Source organism: Dermacentor andersoni, chromosome 1, assembly GCF_023375885.2.
Source record: "Dermacentor andersoni chromosome 1, qqDerAnde1_hic_scaffold, whole genome shotgun sequence".
Taxonomy (NCBI): domain Eukaryota; kingdom Metazoa; phylum Arthropoda; class Arachnida; order Ixodida; family Ixodidae; genus Dermacentor; species Dermacentor andersoni.
Genome location: NC_092814.1, coordinates 374,383,399 through 374,398,426, shown reverse-complemented (window position 1 = coordinate 374,398,426; position 15,028 = coordinate 374,383,399). Strand labels below are relative to the sequence as shown.

Here is a 15,028-nt window from a genome sequence, read left to right as displayed (position 1 = left end):
TTTTCCTCTAGAGTTGCTTATGGTTATACTAACTCTATGCCGCGGATTTGGACACCTGTCTTGTACAATACTAAAAGCAGCCCTGCAGATTTTACCATACAAGACCAGCTGCCTTTTCTGCAGGAAACGATCCGCGATACATGTGTTGAACTTCCTTTCGTGACGGAAAATAAACTCCACCGCCGCCTAAACTATGGCACAAATCTTTCGTTCGTCTGGCAACCTGTGGGACCAGGTGCCAAGATGGCTGGCCGCATATGCTTGCTGGCTGTGCTCGTGTTTTTTCTAATCGGTTTGCTCCCCGCCGGCGATGCCAGGAATCACCGATTGTCGCTCAAGGTTAGTTGCACTCTTTCTGATTCCATGTGACCGTTTCCGAATGTAACTGTATCTAGTCAGAGGCCGATAATCGCAGTATTGATGGGGCCGACCTCTCCTTCACATTGCTTGTGAAGGCGATGTCGGCCGTTGTCATGAATCGCTAGTGCTGACAGTCATTCGATATTATCTAATCAACAAGCCGCTGCAAAACAATGGTGGACATCTTTCACCCAGATTATTACTTTATGAAATGTGCAACAAACCACGACGGCCTTTCTTTCGTCAGATCAACGCTACTGCATCGGCAGGTATGCTAGTTAATTTGCTTATCTCCCTGCCTTGTCGTTGTAACCTCGTGGAACTTCAGACATAATTTAATGCTCGAGTACAATCGTCGAAAATCGCGTGCATGCCTCCGTTAGTTTGTGAAGCATGTCAAGAACTTCGGTGGTGCAGACGGGCGACGAGAAAGCGGTAATGCTGACTACTCCGCCCTCTTATCGCCCGTCGCTTCCCCTTCTTGTGGACGATACGTCATATCGGGAACACCTGACACCGGCACGTACCGTGTCGTCGACTTCAAGACTGTTTAACAACAAAAGGGCACTGCCCGCGTCCGTGTGTCTTTTCGCAGAAGATGCCGGCCCAGTTGCGAGCGTTGGCGCCAACCGTACTCACGATGTTGTGACTCAGCGCACAAATGGGCTGATAGCGTTCATGCCCTCGTTCGTAAAGTTGCTGCGTGTTATGTAACTGGTTGCAAGGATGACAATACACTTTCAACACTATGAGAGGTCACAATTGTAGAGAGTCGTTACCTTGTCCTTTTCTTAGATATGTGATAGGTTGAAGGCAACCATATAACAATTTCTGTCGGATAGTGAAGGGGGCTGTCAAATAACTGTCAAATAATTAGCGCCGCTTACTTGAATTTCTTTGGCACGGAGTTACGTTTCACACAGCGAAATATGTGTCAAGGGGTTGAACAATTGCGGCGTTTTTATATGAGCCCATCGGTCTGTAGATATCTTTTAATTCCTTTAAAAGTAGGGTGAGTTCTATCTAGTTCGGTGCACCAAACACGCTAGCATTATAGTCTTATAGGGTGGTATATTGAAACCTGTTTATTTCTGGTATTGAAAGCTAGGCATGAAGATTCATTCTATCAGAGTGAATAAAACATGGCCTTTGTGAGCCGAGTCACATTTGTTGCTCTGATTGAATGCATCCAGTTCATTCATAGTCGTGCTTTCTGTGTTGGGTGATAAAATTAACCCATTTGTATCGCCCTGTCACAGCTACATGACCTGCTCTGTAATTTGCACTTGCTTTTACAGTTAAGGTCATTCAGCAGTTCTTTGATCTGGGGTGCTGTAACGTAAAGCTATTATAAATTTTCTATTTCAATTCTGCAATCAGTCCACCATGATTGGTCAAAATATTTCCGGGCCACCCCCACTTCGCCTGTCTCTCATGCAATGCCACGAAAAACTTGAAAACTCCCCATCTGATACACTGATACATCTGTGCGCACTGATTATGCGTGATTCATCATCATCATCATCAGCCTGGTTATGCCCACTGCAGGGCAAAGGCCTCTCCCATACTTCTCCAACTACCCCAGTCATGTACTAATTGTGGCCATGTTGTCCCTGCAAACTTCCTAATCTCATCCGCCCACCTAACTTTCTGCCGCCCTTTCCTTCCCTCGGAATCCATTCCGTAACTCTTAATGACCATCGGTTATCTTCCCTCCTCATTACGTGTCCTGCCCATGCCCATTTCTTTTTCTTGATTTCAACTAAGATATCATTAACTCGCGTTTGTTCCCGCACCCAATCTGCTCTTTTCTTATCCCTTAATGTTACACCTATCATTCTTCTTTCCATAGCTCGTTGCGTCGTCCTTAATTTAAGTAGAACCCTTTTCGTAAGCCTCCAGGTTTCTGCCCCGTACGTGAGTACTGGTAAGACACAGCTGTTATAAACTTTTCTCTTGAGGGATAATGGCAACCTGCTGTTCATGATCTGAGAATGCCTGCCAAACTCACCCCAGCCCATTCTTATTCTTCTGATTATTTAAGTCTCGTGATCCGCATCCGCAGTCACTACCTGTCCTCAGTAGATGTATTCCCTTACCACTTCCAGTGCCTCACTACCTATTGTAAACTGCTGTTCCCTTCCGAGACTGTTAAACATTACTTTAGTTTTCTGCAGATTAATTTTTAGACCCACCCTTCGGCTTTGCCTCTCCAGGTCAGTGAGCATGCATTGCAGTTGGTCCCCTGAGTTACTAAGCAAGGCGATATCATCAGCGAATCGCAAATTACTAAGGTATTCTCCATTAACTCTTATCCCCAATTCTTCCCAATCCAGGTCTCTGAATACCTCCTGTAAACACGCTGTGAATAGCATCGGAGAGATCGTATCTCCCTGCCTGACGCCTTTCTTTATTGGGATTTTGTTGCTTTCTTTATGAAGGACTACGGTGGCTGTGGAGCCTATAGATATCTTTCAGTATTTTTACATACGGCTCGTCTACACCCTGATTCCGCAATGCCTCCATGACTGCTGAGGTTTTGACTGAATCAAACGCTTTCTCGTAATCGATGAAAGCTATATATAAAGGTTGGTTATATTCCGCACATTTCTCTATCACCTGATTGATAGTGTGAATATGGTCTATTGTTGAGTAGCCTTTACGGAATCCTGCCTGGTCCTTTAGTTGACGGAAGTCTAAGGTGTTCCTGATTCTATTTGCAATTACCTTAGTAAATACTTTGTAGGCAACGGACAGTAAACTGATCGGTCTATAATTTTTCAAGTCTTTGGCGTCCCCTCTCTTATGGATGCGTGATTAGACCGAACAAAAGAAAAATAATTATTTCTGATTCAACGCCTTTCTGGCCATAATACTCTGCCACTGATCAAATGTTTTCGGGTGTGTGCCTGTCTGTCACATGACGTCACAACATAGCGAAAGCTCACCACGTCAAAGTGACGTGTATACGTTAGAGACGCATTAATATGCCGAACAAAACTGCATTTTTTTCTGAACAACCGGAGGCTGCCCCATTTTGAAAGAAATAGAAAATGGCTGCCCGCCGATGCTCTGGCACTAGCTACTTGGAGCGGCTGGGAGCATGGATTTATTTGCATATAATAAAAATTTTTCTGTGGCATTATGACGTTAGTGAGCCCTTTCGGCACGTGTACGACGTCACTTTGCCAACTCTTCTTTGCTGAGGATCTGTTCAAGCGGCATTTTTAATGTTCCATTGCTCGCCACCGCAATTTTTATCAGGGGAAGCGGGCAAATTGCAGACTCCAGCACCACCCTCCTCATCCAGTTGTCTACTTTCCCTGTGCTAGCTCGGCCCTATCGAACCCCTCACCGCTTTAGCGTGCTCCTTGCCTCTTTTCAGCCAATTCTATAAGAAAATCCGCTCAATGTAGGCAATGCTATTCGCTTTTAAATTAAAAAAAAAAAGTGATCTCGTATAAACGAGGAGGGCATTTGATTGGAGTTTTCAAACAACGCGGTGGGTTAGTGCCCGATGGTTGCATTGGCGGCTTCGTAAGTTTGACGTCAGGAAATTGGAATAAAAGCAGATTGGAATAGTTTTACATTATAGGGCCCCTGGTTCAGCTGTGAATAGACCACCTGAACGACCACAGGAAGCATTGTGTACCCATGTTATACAGACACTGAAATGTTAGACATCTTTAATTTTGTTATGATGTCATTGTAGATTAATGAAGGGGCATTTCATTAGCAGAATTGGTTTTAAAAAATCGTGTCAAAAACTTCTATTGCTGCAAGAAAGAAAAAAGAGATAGATCAGAGCATAGTGTCCTATCTCTCTCTTCACCCTTTTTGTTGCATTTGCACAGTACATTACTTGTTCTCATTGCTTGTTTGTTGTTCTTAAGACTGAAAGATTGGGTCAAGCTTAACTGTTTTATTCTCCTCTGTTGGCATTCTTCAGCTATAGAGACTTTATGAGGAGCCCTGATAAGAAGGGGAACAGAGATCGATCTTATTTTGATTTTATATCTGGCCAATTCATTCATTACCCAATTTGGCATTAAAGATGTTTATGAAGAGCAGCACATACCCAGTGACCCAGGTTGGCTTCAAAGAAGTTGATTGAAGACCAACACAGACCAAGTGGCACATACTCAATCCCTTCCCTACAGTGAGCCATGTTAGCGTGAAAGAGGTTAGTTGAAGAGCAGCACCTATGTACACATTGCCACATACCCAGTGACACAAGGTAGTCCGACGGTTAGCTTTGAGCCTTGTTCCCTCAGCACAGCAGCCCGATGCGCTAACCATTTGACCATGGACTACCCAGTCACCCAGGTAGGCAAGAAAACAGATACTATCGGCATCCAATGAAATGGGAACAGCGGAGTGTGTGGCCAAAGCGTAACTGAGGGTATAGTACTCGCTTTCAAATAAAGGAAAACCAGAACAAAAATGAAAATATCGCAGTATAGAGGGATCATCGTCATGCAGTGCGGTCAAACCGGATGTGCATGCCTGTCAGTGGTTATAACTGGATGGTGCGCACTATCCTTTAGTTATGCTTTGGCCACATGTTCGGCTGTTTGCATTTCATTTGACCCCTGTAGTACATACATACATAGCCTGTGGTAGTGTGTGAAGTACCCTTAGAAAGTTAACGCATTTCTCCGATGCTGGGCGGAATCCGCCTTTTGCGGTGCATTGCGGTGCCATCGTGAGGTGGCCACGAGATACAATTTGGCAGGCGCCGCGACAGCCGCCTCACACGAGACTCGCGACCGAACAAGCAGCATGTGAGAGAAGACCGAAAGAACCTGTATGCCCCATCATATTTTGTCATCGTCGGCTAGCGATCGAGCCTACTGGTGAATGCTTTGTACCCGTAGGTTTCTTCAGCGTGACGAATGGCTGGGAGAAGAGCTTCAGCAACACTTTACAAGCTCATCCTTGGCCTGAAACCGCTGCACCTGTGGCGTAAAGTGAATAAGTAATAAAACAATATGAGTACGCACAAAACCGCATGACTCGAATAGGGCACAAGGTGTAGTTCTTAGGGCGAATATCATGTTTCACCACTGCATGTCTTGCTTTATGGTGTGCCATGTGCTAGGCGTACATACGTACACAGGCAGTGGGGAGGCCAACAGACTGCCAAGTTGGATACATTATTTATCCACATAAAGTGTGTGTACATCTACAAAAATGGCAAAAAATGGTCAGAATGACCAAAATCGGTGATACCCCCTCTTTGCAAGGTGCCAGTCTTCCTCTTAGACCGCGCCGTGGTACGAACATAGCGGCCAACCGTGTCCTTTTTTTGAACTGGTGCGTGTACACAAACAGTGTTGCTATTGTCATGTAGTAGTGACGGCAAAGAACACAGTAGCAATACTGTGAATGACGAAACTAACTATTATTTGCCGAACCTGTGCCCACAAAAACAGGCTACACTTAAAGCATAACGATAGCGGCGAACGCAGTCGGCAATCGCCAAAAAATCTGATCTGCTGGTCAAGCGCGTCGGCTTTTATACACGAGCCATAGAACGTTCGAGAGTAATCGCTGGTGCCCGCGTGCCTTCCAGAAACTTCTACACCATTCCCGTCGTGCATATATGCAATAAGATTACACCAGGTTCGGCAACGACAGACAGCGGATAGAACGATCGATAACATTCGAGAAACTTCCGATACATGCCGGTGCGTCCCGCGCTGAGCGATAACATTTGTTTGACGGTGAAAAGCGGTCATCCGAAAAAGATAAACAAGTGCACGTGTCAGTAGGAAGTCCAGATGTCTGGGCGACAGCGAAGGCACCCCTGAAATGTCAGTTACACAGTAAGACGCGCCACTCGACTCCAGAAGATGCCGTACATGAAAATGAGCCTTAGTACATACCATACTACATCCCAATTCGCTAAATGGACATAAAAGCATTCTGCAAGTAAATATTACTTGCTGCTGACAAGAATGACGAAATGACAATTGGCAACGATTGCTAACTAGCACTATCAGCTACTTCCACTGTGCATGCTGTTTCCCATGTCAGCCCGACAGTGCAGGTGAGCTTGGCTCTGACAGATAACTGCGCTGACATCACAAGCATTCGCTGAGCATTTATAAAGCTGCAAGTGTGCACGGTGTGAAGTTGCGAAATGACAGCATTCTAGCGACGGACGTACAGAGACCATAGAAGAAAAAAAGAACACTTCGCTTTTCACTCAACCAGGTCATGCGAGCTCAGAGATCGTTTGCTTCGCTAGCTCAAACATACATTTGCGTCTTTGTCAAGATTATTCGTATGAGTCAGTAATGACAAAAACAGAGAGGTAAACTGCATATGCCAATACATACCTGTCACAAACTTAAGCCCTAATGCGGGCTTCATGGCGCTGTCGATCGCGTTTTACCTACAGAAATAGGAAAATCATCGTTGCCCTGCTGGGATGGTCATGGAAGGTGCAACCGTAAATGAGACACGACATTGGCATCGCGCCAAATTTCGATGGCAATAATGTTCCAAAGGCGTTCCATGCACGCGGCCACGAGAATGGTAAGGCTGACAAGTGATTGAAAGAATTTTATTGGAGTTCCAGCAAGGGCGTGAACTCGTCACACACCCAGCTAGTCCCACGTCACGACTGGCAGGTCTAGCCCACCGGCTCGGTCACGGGCACGCCAGACAGCCAGGATTTTGTCTAGAGCGGGGCTACGCAAACGCGAGTCCCACTCCTCCTTGCTGAACTTGGGGTATCTCGACCCGCACTCCCAGAGCATGTGTGCTAGAGTGGAGGTCTCCCGCTGGACGGGCAGGCGTCGTCACGATATACGTCAGGGTAAACCATATAGAACGGCAGGACAACGATATGTGCCGGTCTGTAAGAGTCTAAGAGAAACTGCTGGTGCCCTATTCTACTGGCAAGTGCAGTGCCTGCCACGGCCGTACTCCACTCGCTCGGAGGAGAGAGTCGAGTCCGGCCGCGCGCCTGTGCACCTGCCAAATTGCTTCGGCCCTCTGCCGCTAGGGCGCTGCGCAGTTTGGCATCGCAAAAGGCGGATTGGACCCACATCACTAGGGATCCTCAAGGACAGCAACCCAACACTTTAGCAAGCTGCACCACAAATGCACTGGGCATGCGCCGCTCTTCAATGAACCTCTCGCCAACTAGGGTCGCTGACTATGTGCCACTGGGTGTGTGGCAAATGGGGGAATAGTTGACAGGCTGCGCCACTAAATGACAAAGCATCTCCATAAAGAAGTGCGAAAGAGGAGCCTGGCTGCCACATGATACGTTTCTGGGCATCCGCACGTGCCAATAGGCCATGCGTTTTGGAGGCGGTGTGCAGGCTAGATGGTGCCGAGTGCTCTTAGGGAAACGCAAAAGAGGGGCCCCACTTCTGTACACGCCTCATACATAACTCGTTTCAGCGGCAGCAATATGTTGTGCCACTATGTAGAATCAATGCTAGATACATTACCATAGACAGTCATGAGATGGGTTGCATCGAGTTTTTTCTTCTATATATATATATTGAGCATAACAGCAGATAGTTCTTACCACCTCAGTACTATGTAATCCGGCATGACAGTCGTTATGTGCCAGACATCTGTCGATAGCATTGTTTCAGTGCCATTAAAAATATATCTGTCATTTTTACTGCCTCTTGCAAGCATCAGTTCTGAAAATGGAAGAGACTGTTATTTTTTTGCACAATACAAGGTCAACAATCGGAGCTATACGCATAGTGCACCGCCTATAAAGGTGTCACTGATGGCCACCTAGTGGGCGCTTTAGGAAGTACGCTCGGGAGCAGTACCAGCTGACAACCTTATGCAGCAAGGATGACTGAAATTTGCAGCTGCAATTTCTCCGTTGTTAGGGTGCCAAACTGCTTCTCCTGCGGTGACAGCTGCAGAAAACGCATGGGCCACTATGAGAGCGGACGTTTACACGATTTTACCTGAGTTTAGGGCAACCCAGTCTGCATATATACCAGGTGCTTCCCACAGATGAGTGTAATGAAGCTCAGTTATACCAAGTGGAGCTCATGTTACGTAGCTGCTTGGTTTTGTTGACTAATGTGATGTCTCCGCACTGCGCAATGCCTGCGCACAATGTAGGGATCTTTCTGGCGATGAATACATGTGTCATTACTGAATAAGTGCCGTCAAAGTCGCCTCAAGAAAAGTAATTGTGAATTGGTTCACGGAAATGCTTACACTAGTCAACGAGGTCACCAAATGCACGGCTGAATAAAAGTGCTAGTTAGTGCTGTATCGCCAATCCAATTCCGCTGCATACGTCGACAAACTGCCCTTCCCTCTGCAGTTCCGTACTTTGAAATTCCCTTGGTGACCTGCTTGGAAATATACAAAGTTAATGTCTTACCAACTTCTCAGTATCTTCTTTTTTTTTTTTTTTTCGAATGTTGTGGAAGAGAGATGCGACACAATATATTTAAACGTGGAGACGCACCGCCAGTGTAGATTGGCGCTGGCGACAAGACCAGGTTTGGTCCTTTGCAGCGCAGGCATTGCACTCCTGCTGTGCCAAATATAATAAGATAGAATTCAATTAAGTGTAAAATGAGGGCACAAATAGGGACTGCACTGCTAAACAAATACTGTGTGCGGTGAGTCTTCTCGGACAGCATCAACTCAGAGACTTTTCAAATGTGCCACAAATTTGTCAGCGAAAATTGAACAGCACTACGATATGCAGCAGCTAAGAGCAATCCTCGCTCGGAGCTACTTCTTTTCTAAGTCATTTCCCAAGAAAGCACAATATCGAAGGTGTCCTCAGGCGGAAAGAATAGAGCTGTTAAAGAAGCACTTGCCTGTAGTAATTCCGGTAAAACACGACATGGTTTAAGCCCCTAACAAATGGGATGAGGCAAAAACCTCGCACTTGAAAGAAAAATCAATTTTTCTGCATGAAGCAACTAGCAACAGTTCAACATACACGAAGCCACCCATAAAATAGATCCGAAAACATGAACTGCATGACAGCTGATGCGACGATTTAACGGGCCACATAAAACCAGCAAAATCAGTCCTTGCAAGTTTCAGCAGCTTTAACATACAGCATGATGCACTCATGCAGTTGTGCACCCTAGCTGGAGCAACATGGTAAAAAAGCGGTGTTCAGAACCTAAACGAAATACTTTTAACCTGTATGCTGCATGCACTGCGGACAAATCAAACCACAATATGGATAGGCCGGGATCAGCTTCACCGCTTACCTGTGCGAACATGAAAAAGTGCAACAAACACCAAGAGGACAAACGAAAGCATAACAACAAGAAAATTCCTGCCGCCCGGCAGCAATCCTTTGCTGTCGTTGCTCCCACTCAAGAGGCCTCAGGGGAAATGACTAGAACTGTGTCGCCGGCCAGTTTTTGCAGGTATTTGAATACCCCACCGCGAAACAATTATTCTTCTACATGTCTTGGACGTTTTCGCCACCACATGCATGCGAAGGGTATTGCTTATTTTGCTCCAAAAATGTGAATAAAACAGAGAAGTACGAGCAACAATGCAGGTAACTACAGCGGACGGCTGCCTCCTTTCCCGAGCACACTTTGCAAGCCTGCCACCAATAGGTGTGTCCTTCGGCGCGCACTATGCATATATATAAATGAAAGTTTACCCCCTTAGCTACGCTTTTGTTACACTAGGTTATGACTAATCGAGTTAGTCATTGGGATTAAAAAGGGATAAAAATAATTTAAATTTTGCACCGGAAGTACTTCGTTTTGTCCTTCAAGGAAACAGCAGTCAGTTAAGGACATTTTGTGATGCTTTACATGCTCAGAACAAAATTTACAGTGAAATACCACCTTTTTAATCTGTATTTGCCACAACATAGGAAAATAAGTTTACACAGGGTGTTCTCGGTTTATCATCATGACTGCATGCACAATCGACTGCGGTTACACATACGCATGAGCTCTGTTTGGTCAACCCCTTCTCTTAACAAAAGGCATATTACCGAATGTGATATCTTCGTTGAGAAGCAAAACAGTGCGGCAGCATCAAAAGTGTATGAAAGGGCTTTTAAATGTTCCTCACTCATTCACGCTCGTAGCTCTTCATATTGAAGCTGAACATCTTTTATTTTATTCAAAGCTGAGTAGCCTAACCTGTAAAAATACTCATTCATCTATGACATACAATCATTTGTTAAAAGGCACTGTCCACGCTACACATGAACTCGCATTTCCTTTTATGGTACTGCAGAATACGCTGATATTGCTTAGTGCCGAAGGATTCTTTTCAGGTGTGCCAAGCCACACATTGCATCATATGTGCAATATGGTACTAATGTTTTAACTGCAAATGCCATTACCATGCTGCTGCAAGGGAAGTTTGAATTCCATTAGTCCTTAGTGCCGTTAACAGCATACTGATCTCTGACAATGCAGTGTACCCTTGAACGTGTACTGTCATTTTCAATGTTTGTGTAAGTTTGGTTAAACCCCAAGGGCTGGTGTAACGTAAAACTATTCCATTCTGTCTTTATTCCAAATCGGCCGTTATCCCTCCGTGATAGGTCAAATTGGCTCCGGCTCTGCCCATTCGGGTGTGGCAGCCACCCGTATGGGCTGGACTCAAACCATTCCGGCCTATCACGGAAGGCTAAGGGCGGATTAGGAATAAAAACAGATTGGAATAGTTGTACATTATATTGGAAAAGTGTGTAGCAAAATAATTATTTCTCAAAGGAAATGCTTCTGTACATATTAGAAATCATCAGCGTTGTCATAGTTTTCAGTTTGACATTTTGAAATCGCAGCTGCTGTTGAGCTTCAGCTGCTTTTGTTTTAGACCTAACACGAACTCTGCCTTGAAAAACACCTATTATTGCTCTTTAAAGATAGTTTTCACATTTAAGCATTAAATAACCATTATTTATTGAGCATTGGGACAACAAACCTGGCTGCATGGACTGGTATCATCATGACAGTGTGTAATGGCATTAAATATTCATATGTGACACTGGCTTGGAAAACGATGGCATTGCAGTGCTTGTGACCTCAGTCTTTAATGCCATTAATCTTGCTCATGTGCCACAAGTCTCAGGTATGGCAAGGTAGTATTTATTGTTCAGCTGGGCCTTTATTTATTTCTTCCTTCTTCTTCATCATCATCATCAGCCTGGCTACACTCACTGCAGGGCAAAGGCCTCTCCCATACTTCTCCAACTACCCCGGTCATCTGCTAATTCCCTGCAAACTTCTTAATCTCATCCGCCCACCTAACTTTCTGCCGCCCCCTGCTACGCTTCCCTTCCCTTGAAATCCAGTCCGTAACCCTTAATGACGATCGGTTATCTTCCCTCCTCATTACATGTCCTTCCCATGCCCATTTCCTTTTCTTGATTTCAACTAAGATGTCATTAACTCGCATATGTTCCCTCACCCAATCTGCTCTTTTCTTATCCCTTAATGTTACACCCATAATTCTTCTTTCCATAACTTGTTGCGTCGTCCTCAATTTAAATAGAACCCTTTTCGTAAGCCTCCAGGTTTCTGCCCTGTAGGTGAGTGCTGGTAAGACAAAGCTGTTGTATACTTTTATCTTGAGGGATAATGGCAACCTGCTGTTCATGATGTGAGAATGCCTGCCAAATGCACCCCAGCCCATTCTTATTCTTCTGATTATTTCAATCTCATGATCCGGATCCGCAGTCACTACCTGCCCTAAGTAGATGTATTCCCTTACCACTTCCAGTGCCTCGCTACCTATCGTAAACTGCTGTTCTCTTCTGAGACTGTTAAACATTAGTTTTCTGCAGATTAATATTTAAACCCACCCCTCTGCTTTGCCTTTTCAGGTCAGTGAGCATGCATTGCAATTGTTCCCCTGAGTTACTAAGCAATGCAATATCATCAGCGAATCGCAACTTACTAAGGTATTCTCTATTAACTCTTATCCACAATTCTTCCCAATCCAGGTCTCTGAATACCTCCTGTAAACACGCTGTGAATAGCATTGGAGAGATCGTATCTCCCTCCCTGACGCCTTTCTTTATTGGGATTTTGTTGCTTTCTTTATGGAGGGCTACGGTGGCTGCGGAGCCGCTATAGATATCTTTCAGTATTTTTACGTACGGCTAATCTACACCCAGATTCCGTAATGCCTCCATGACTGCCGAAGTTTCGACTGAATCGAATGCTTTCTCGTAATCAATGAAAGCTGTATATGAAGGTTGTTTATATTCCGCACATTTCTTTATCACCTGATTGATAGTGTGAATATGGTCTATTGTCGAGTAGCCTTTACGAAATCCTGCCTGGTCCTTTGGTCGACAGAAGTCTAAGGTGTTCCTGATTCTATTTCCGATTACCTTAGTAAACACTTTGTAGGCAATGGACAGCAGGCTGATCGGGCTAGAATTTTTCAAGTCTTTGGCGTCCCCCTTCTTATGGAGTAAGATTATGTTGGCGTTCTTCCAAGATTCCGGTACGCTCGAGGTCATCAGGCACTGCTTATACAGGGTGGCCAGTTTTTCTAGAACAATCTGCACACAATCCTTCAACAAATGTTCTGTTACCTGATCCTCCCCAGCTGCCTTCCCCCTTTGTATAGCTCCCAAGGCTTTCTTTACTTCTTCCGGCGTTACTTGTGGGATTTCAAATTCCTCTGGATTATTCTCTCTTCCATTATCGTTGTGGGTGCCACTGGTACTGTATAAATCTCTATAGAACTCCTCAGCCACTTGAACTATCTCATCCATATTAGTAATGATAATGCCGGCTTTGTCTCCTAACGCATACATCTGATTCTTGCCAATACTTAGTTTCTTCACTGCTTTTAGGATTAATCCATTCCTGAGAGCATGCTCAATTCTATCCATATTATACTTCCTTATGTGAGCTATCTTACGCTTCTTGATTAACTTGGAAAATTCTGCCAGTTCTGTTCTAGCTGTAGGGTTATAGGCTTTTGTACATTGGCGTTTCTTAATGAAATCTTTCATCTCCTGCGATAGCTTACCGGTACACTAACGAAGTTACAACGACTTCTATTGCACACTCCTTAATGATGCCCATAAGATTGTCGTTCATTGCTTTAACGCTAAGGTCCTTTTCCTGAGTTAAAGCCGAATACCTGTTCTGTAGCGTAATCTGGAATTCATCTATTTTCCCTCTTGCAGCTAACTTATTGATCGGCTTCTTATGTACCAGTTTCTTCCGTTCCCCCCTCAGGTCTAGGCTAATTCGAGTTCTCACCATCCTATGGTCACTGCAGTGCACCTTGCCGAGCACATCCACATCTTGTATGATGCCAGGGTTAGCGCAGTGTATGAAGTCTATTTCATTTCTAGTCTTGCCATTCGGGCTCCTCCACGTCCACTTTCGGTTTTCCTGCTTGTGGAAGAAGGTATTCATTATCCGCAAAAGCTTCCGTTCTGCATACTCTTGTAACTCTCCCCTGCTATTCCTATAACCTCTGCCATGTTCCCCCCCTGACTTGTCTCCAGCCTGCTTCTTGCTTACCCTGGCATTGATGTCGCCCATCAGTATAGTGCATTTTGTTTTGACTTTTTTCCTTAAAAAAGGAAGCAGTTTTTAAGGGCTGAGGGAACCATGGCGTCAGTTTGGTAACTTTAAGAAATTATTATTATATCTTGAAAACTATGAAGCTCATTCATCTAAGTTCAGACCATCTGAAAATGACCCTCTACTGTCTGTTTTTGCTTTTACTTAAACCTACCTGCAAGTTTTTCATTTTGGAATTGGAAATGGTATGCTGGCCAAAGCCACCGTTGAAGTATCGGTCCATGCATAATGTTGTCCGAGAGGCAGTTTCTTATGCTGTTGTCAAAGTAACTTGTGGTGTAGCTGTCCGAGGTAGACAGATTAGAAGGTGGAGACAACTAGGTGTGGATTAGAGCAGTCGTTGATAGATTGTGGCCTATGGGCACCAAAGGGTCCACAAGGGTTATCGAAAGTGAACTCACCTTATCCCATTTTTTTGATGACTAGGTAGCGAGGCAAAGCAAGTGTATAACTACAAATCAAGGAGTGTTAGGTGAAGCATGCCGCTAAAAGTAAAACATGCTACATTCATGAAGGAATAATGGGGGCACAGTGAACGCTTGTGCTTGGGAGAAAAAGCGGTTGGCAAGACGTGAATCTACAGGAGAGCAAAGAGCAGTGAGTGTAAACAAGTGTGCTTTGTGCTTTCCAACAACCTACGCACCATTCTTCAGTGACAGGTGTATAGGTGCGTACAAAAGAATGCAACGTGTGCATCCTAACGTCAACCTGCCACTTAACCACCTGACAAGCAAAAAAAAAAATATATATATATTATGCATGCCTTTTTCCTTTTGGGACGAAAGCTAATCACGAGGACAGGATCTGTGTTCACAAAGCGTTACATATGCGAGAGCAATTTGTAAGAACAAGTACTTTAGATAGGAATCATGGTGTCACGCTTATGACAGATACTTTTTAAAAATGAAGGAGCTTTCTTAGTTCAGCTGCAAAGCTGCAGCTGTGTATGAGTTATACAAGCTGGTGCTTTTTTTACTCTGATAAATCTGGTCTGGTGCACAATTTCAAACGTCTGGGTATGCCATCATCCTTGTCACCAGAGGCAATGATATGTCTCCTCAACACATTGTAATTCTTTCACAATGTATCTTTCACGTCCTTGGCATGCTTCA

General features: G+C 44.6%; 1 protein-coding gene across 1 annotated transcript in view; it reads left to right on the top strand.

Moving 5' to 3' along the window:
- Positions 1-222: 222 nt before the first annotated feature.
- The window catches only part of LOC126518568 (protein GPR107), a 126,923-nt gene continuing 112,117 nt past the window's right edge, over positions 223-15,028 (top strand). Inside the window, exon 1 of the mRNA XM_072285866.1 lies at positions 223-339. Coding sequence (XP_072141967.1) covers positions 244-339 — 96 coding nt within the window. The 5' untranslated portion in view covers positions 223-243. The remainder of the gene's footprint in view (positions 340-15,028) is intronic.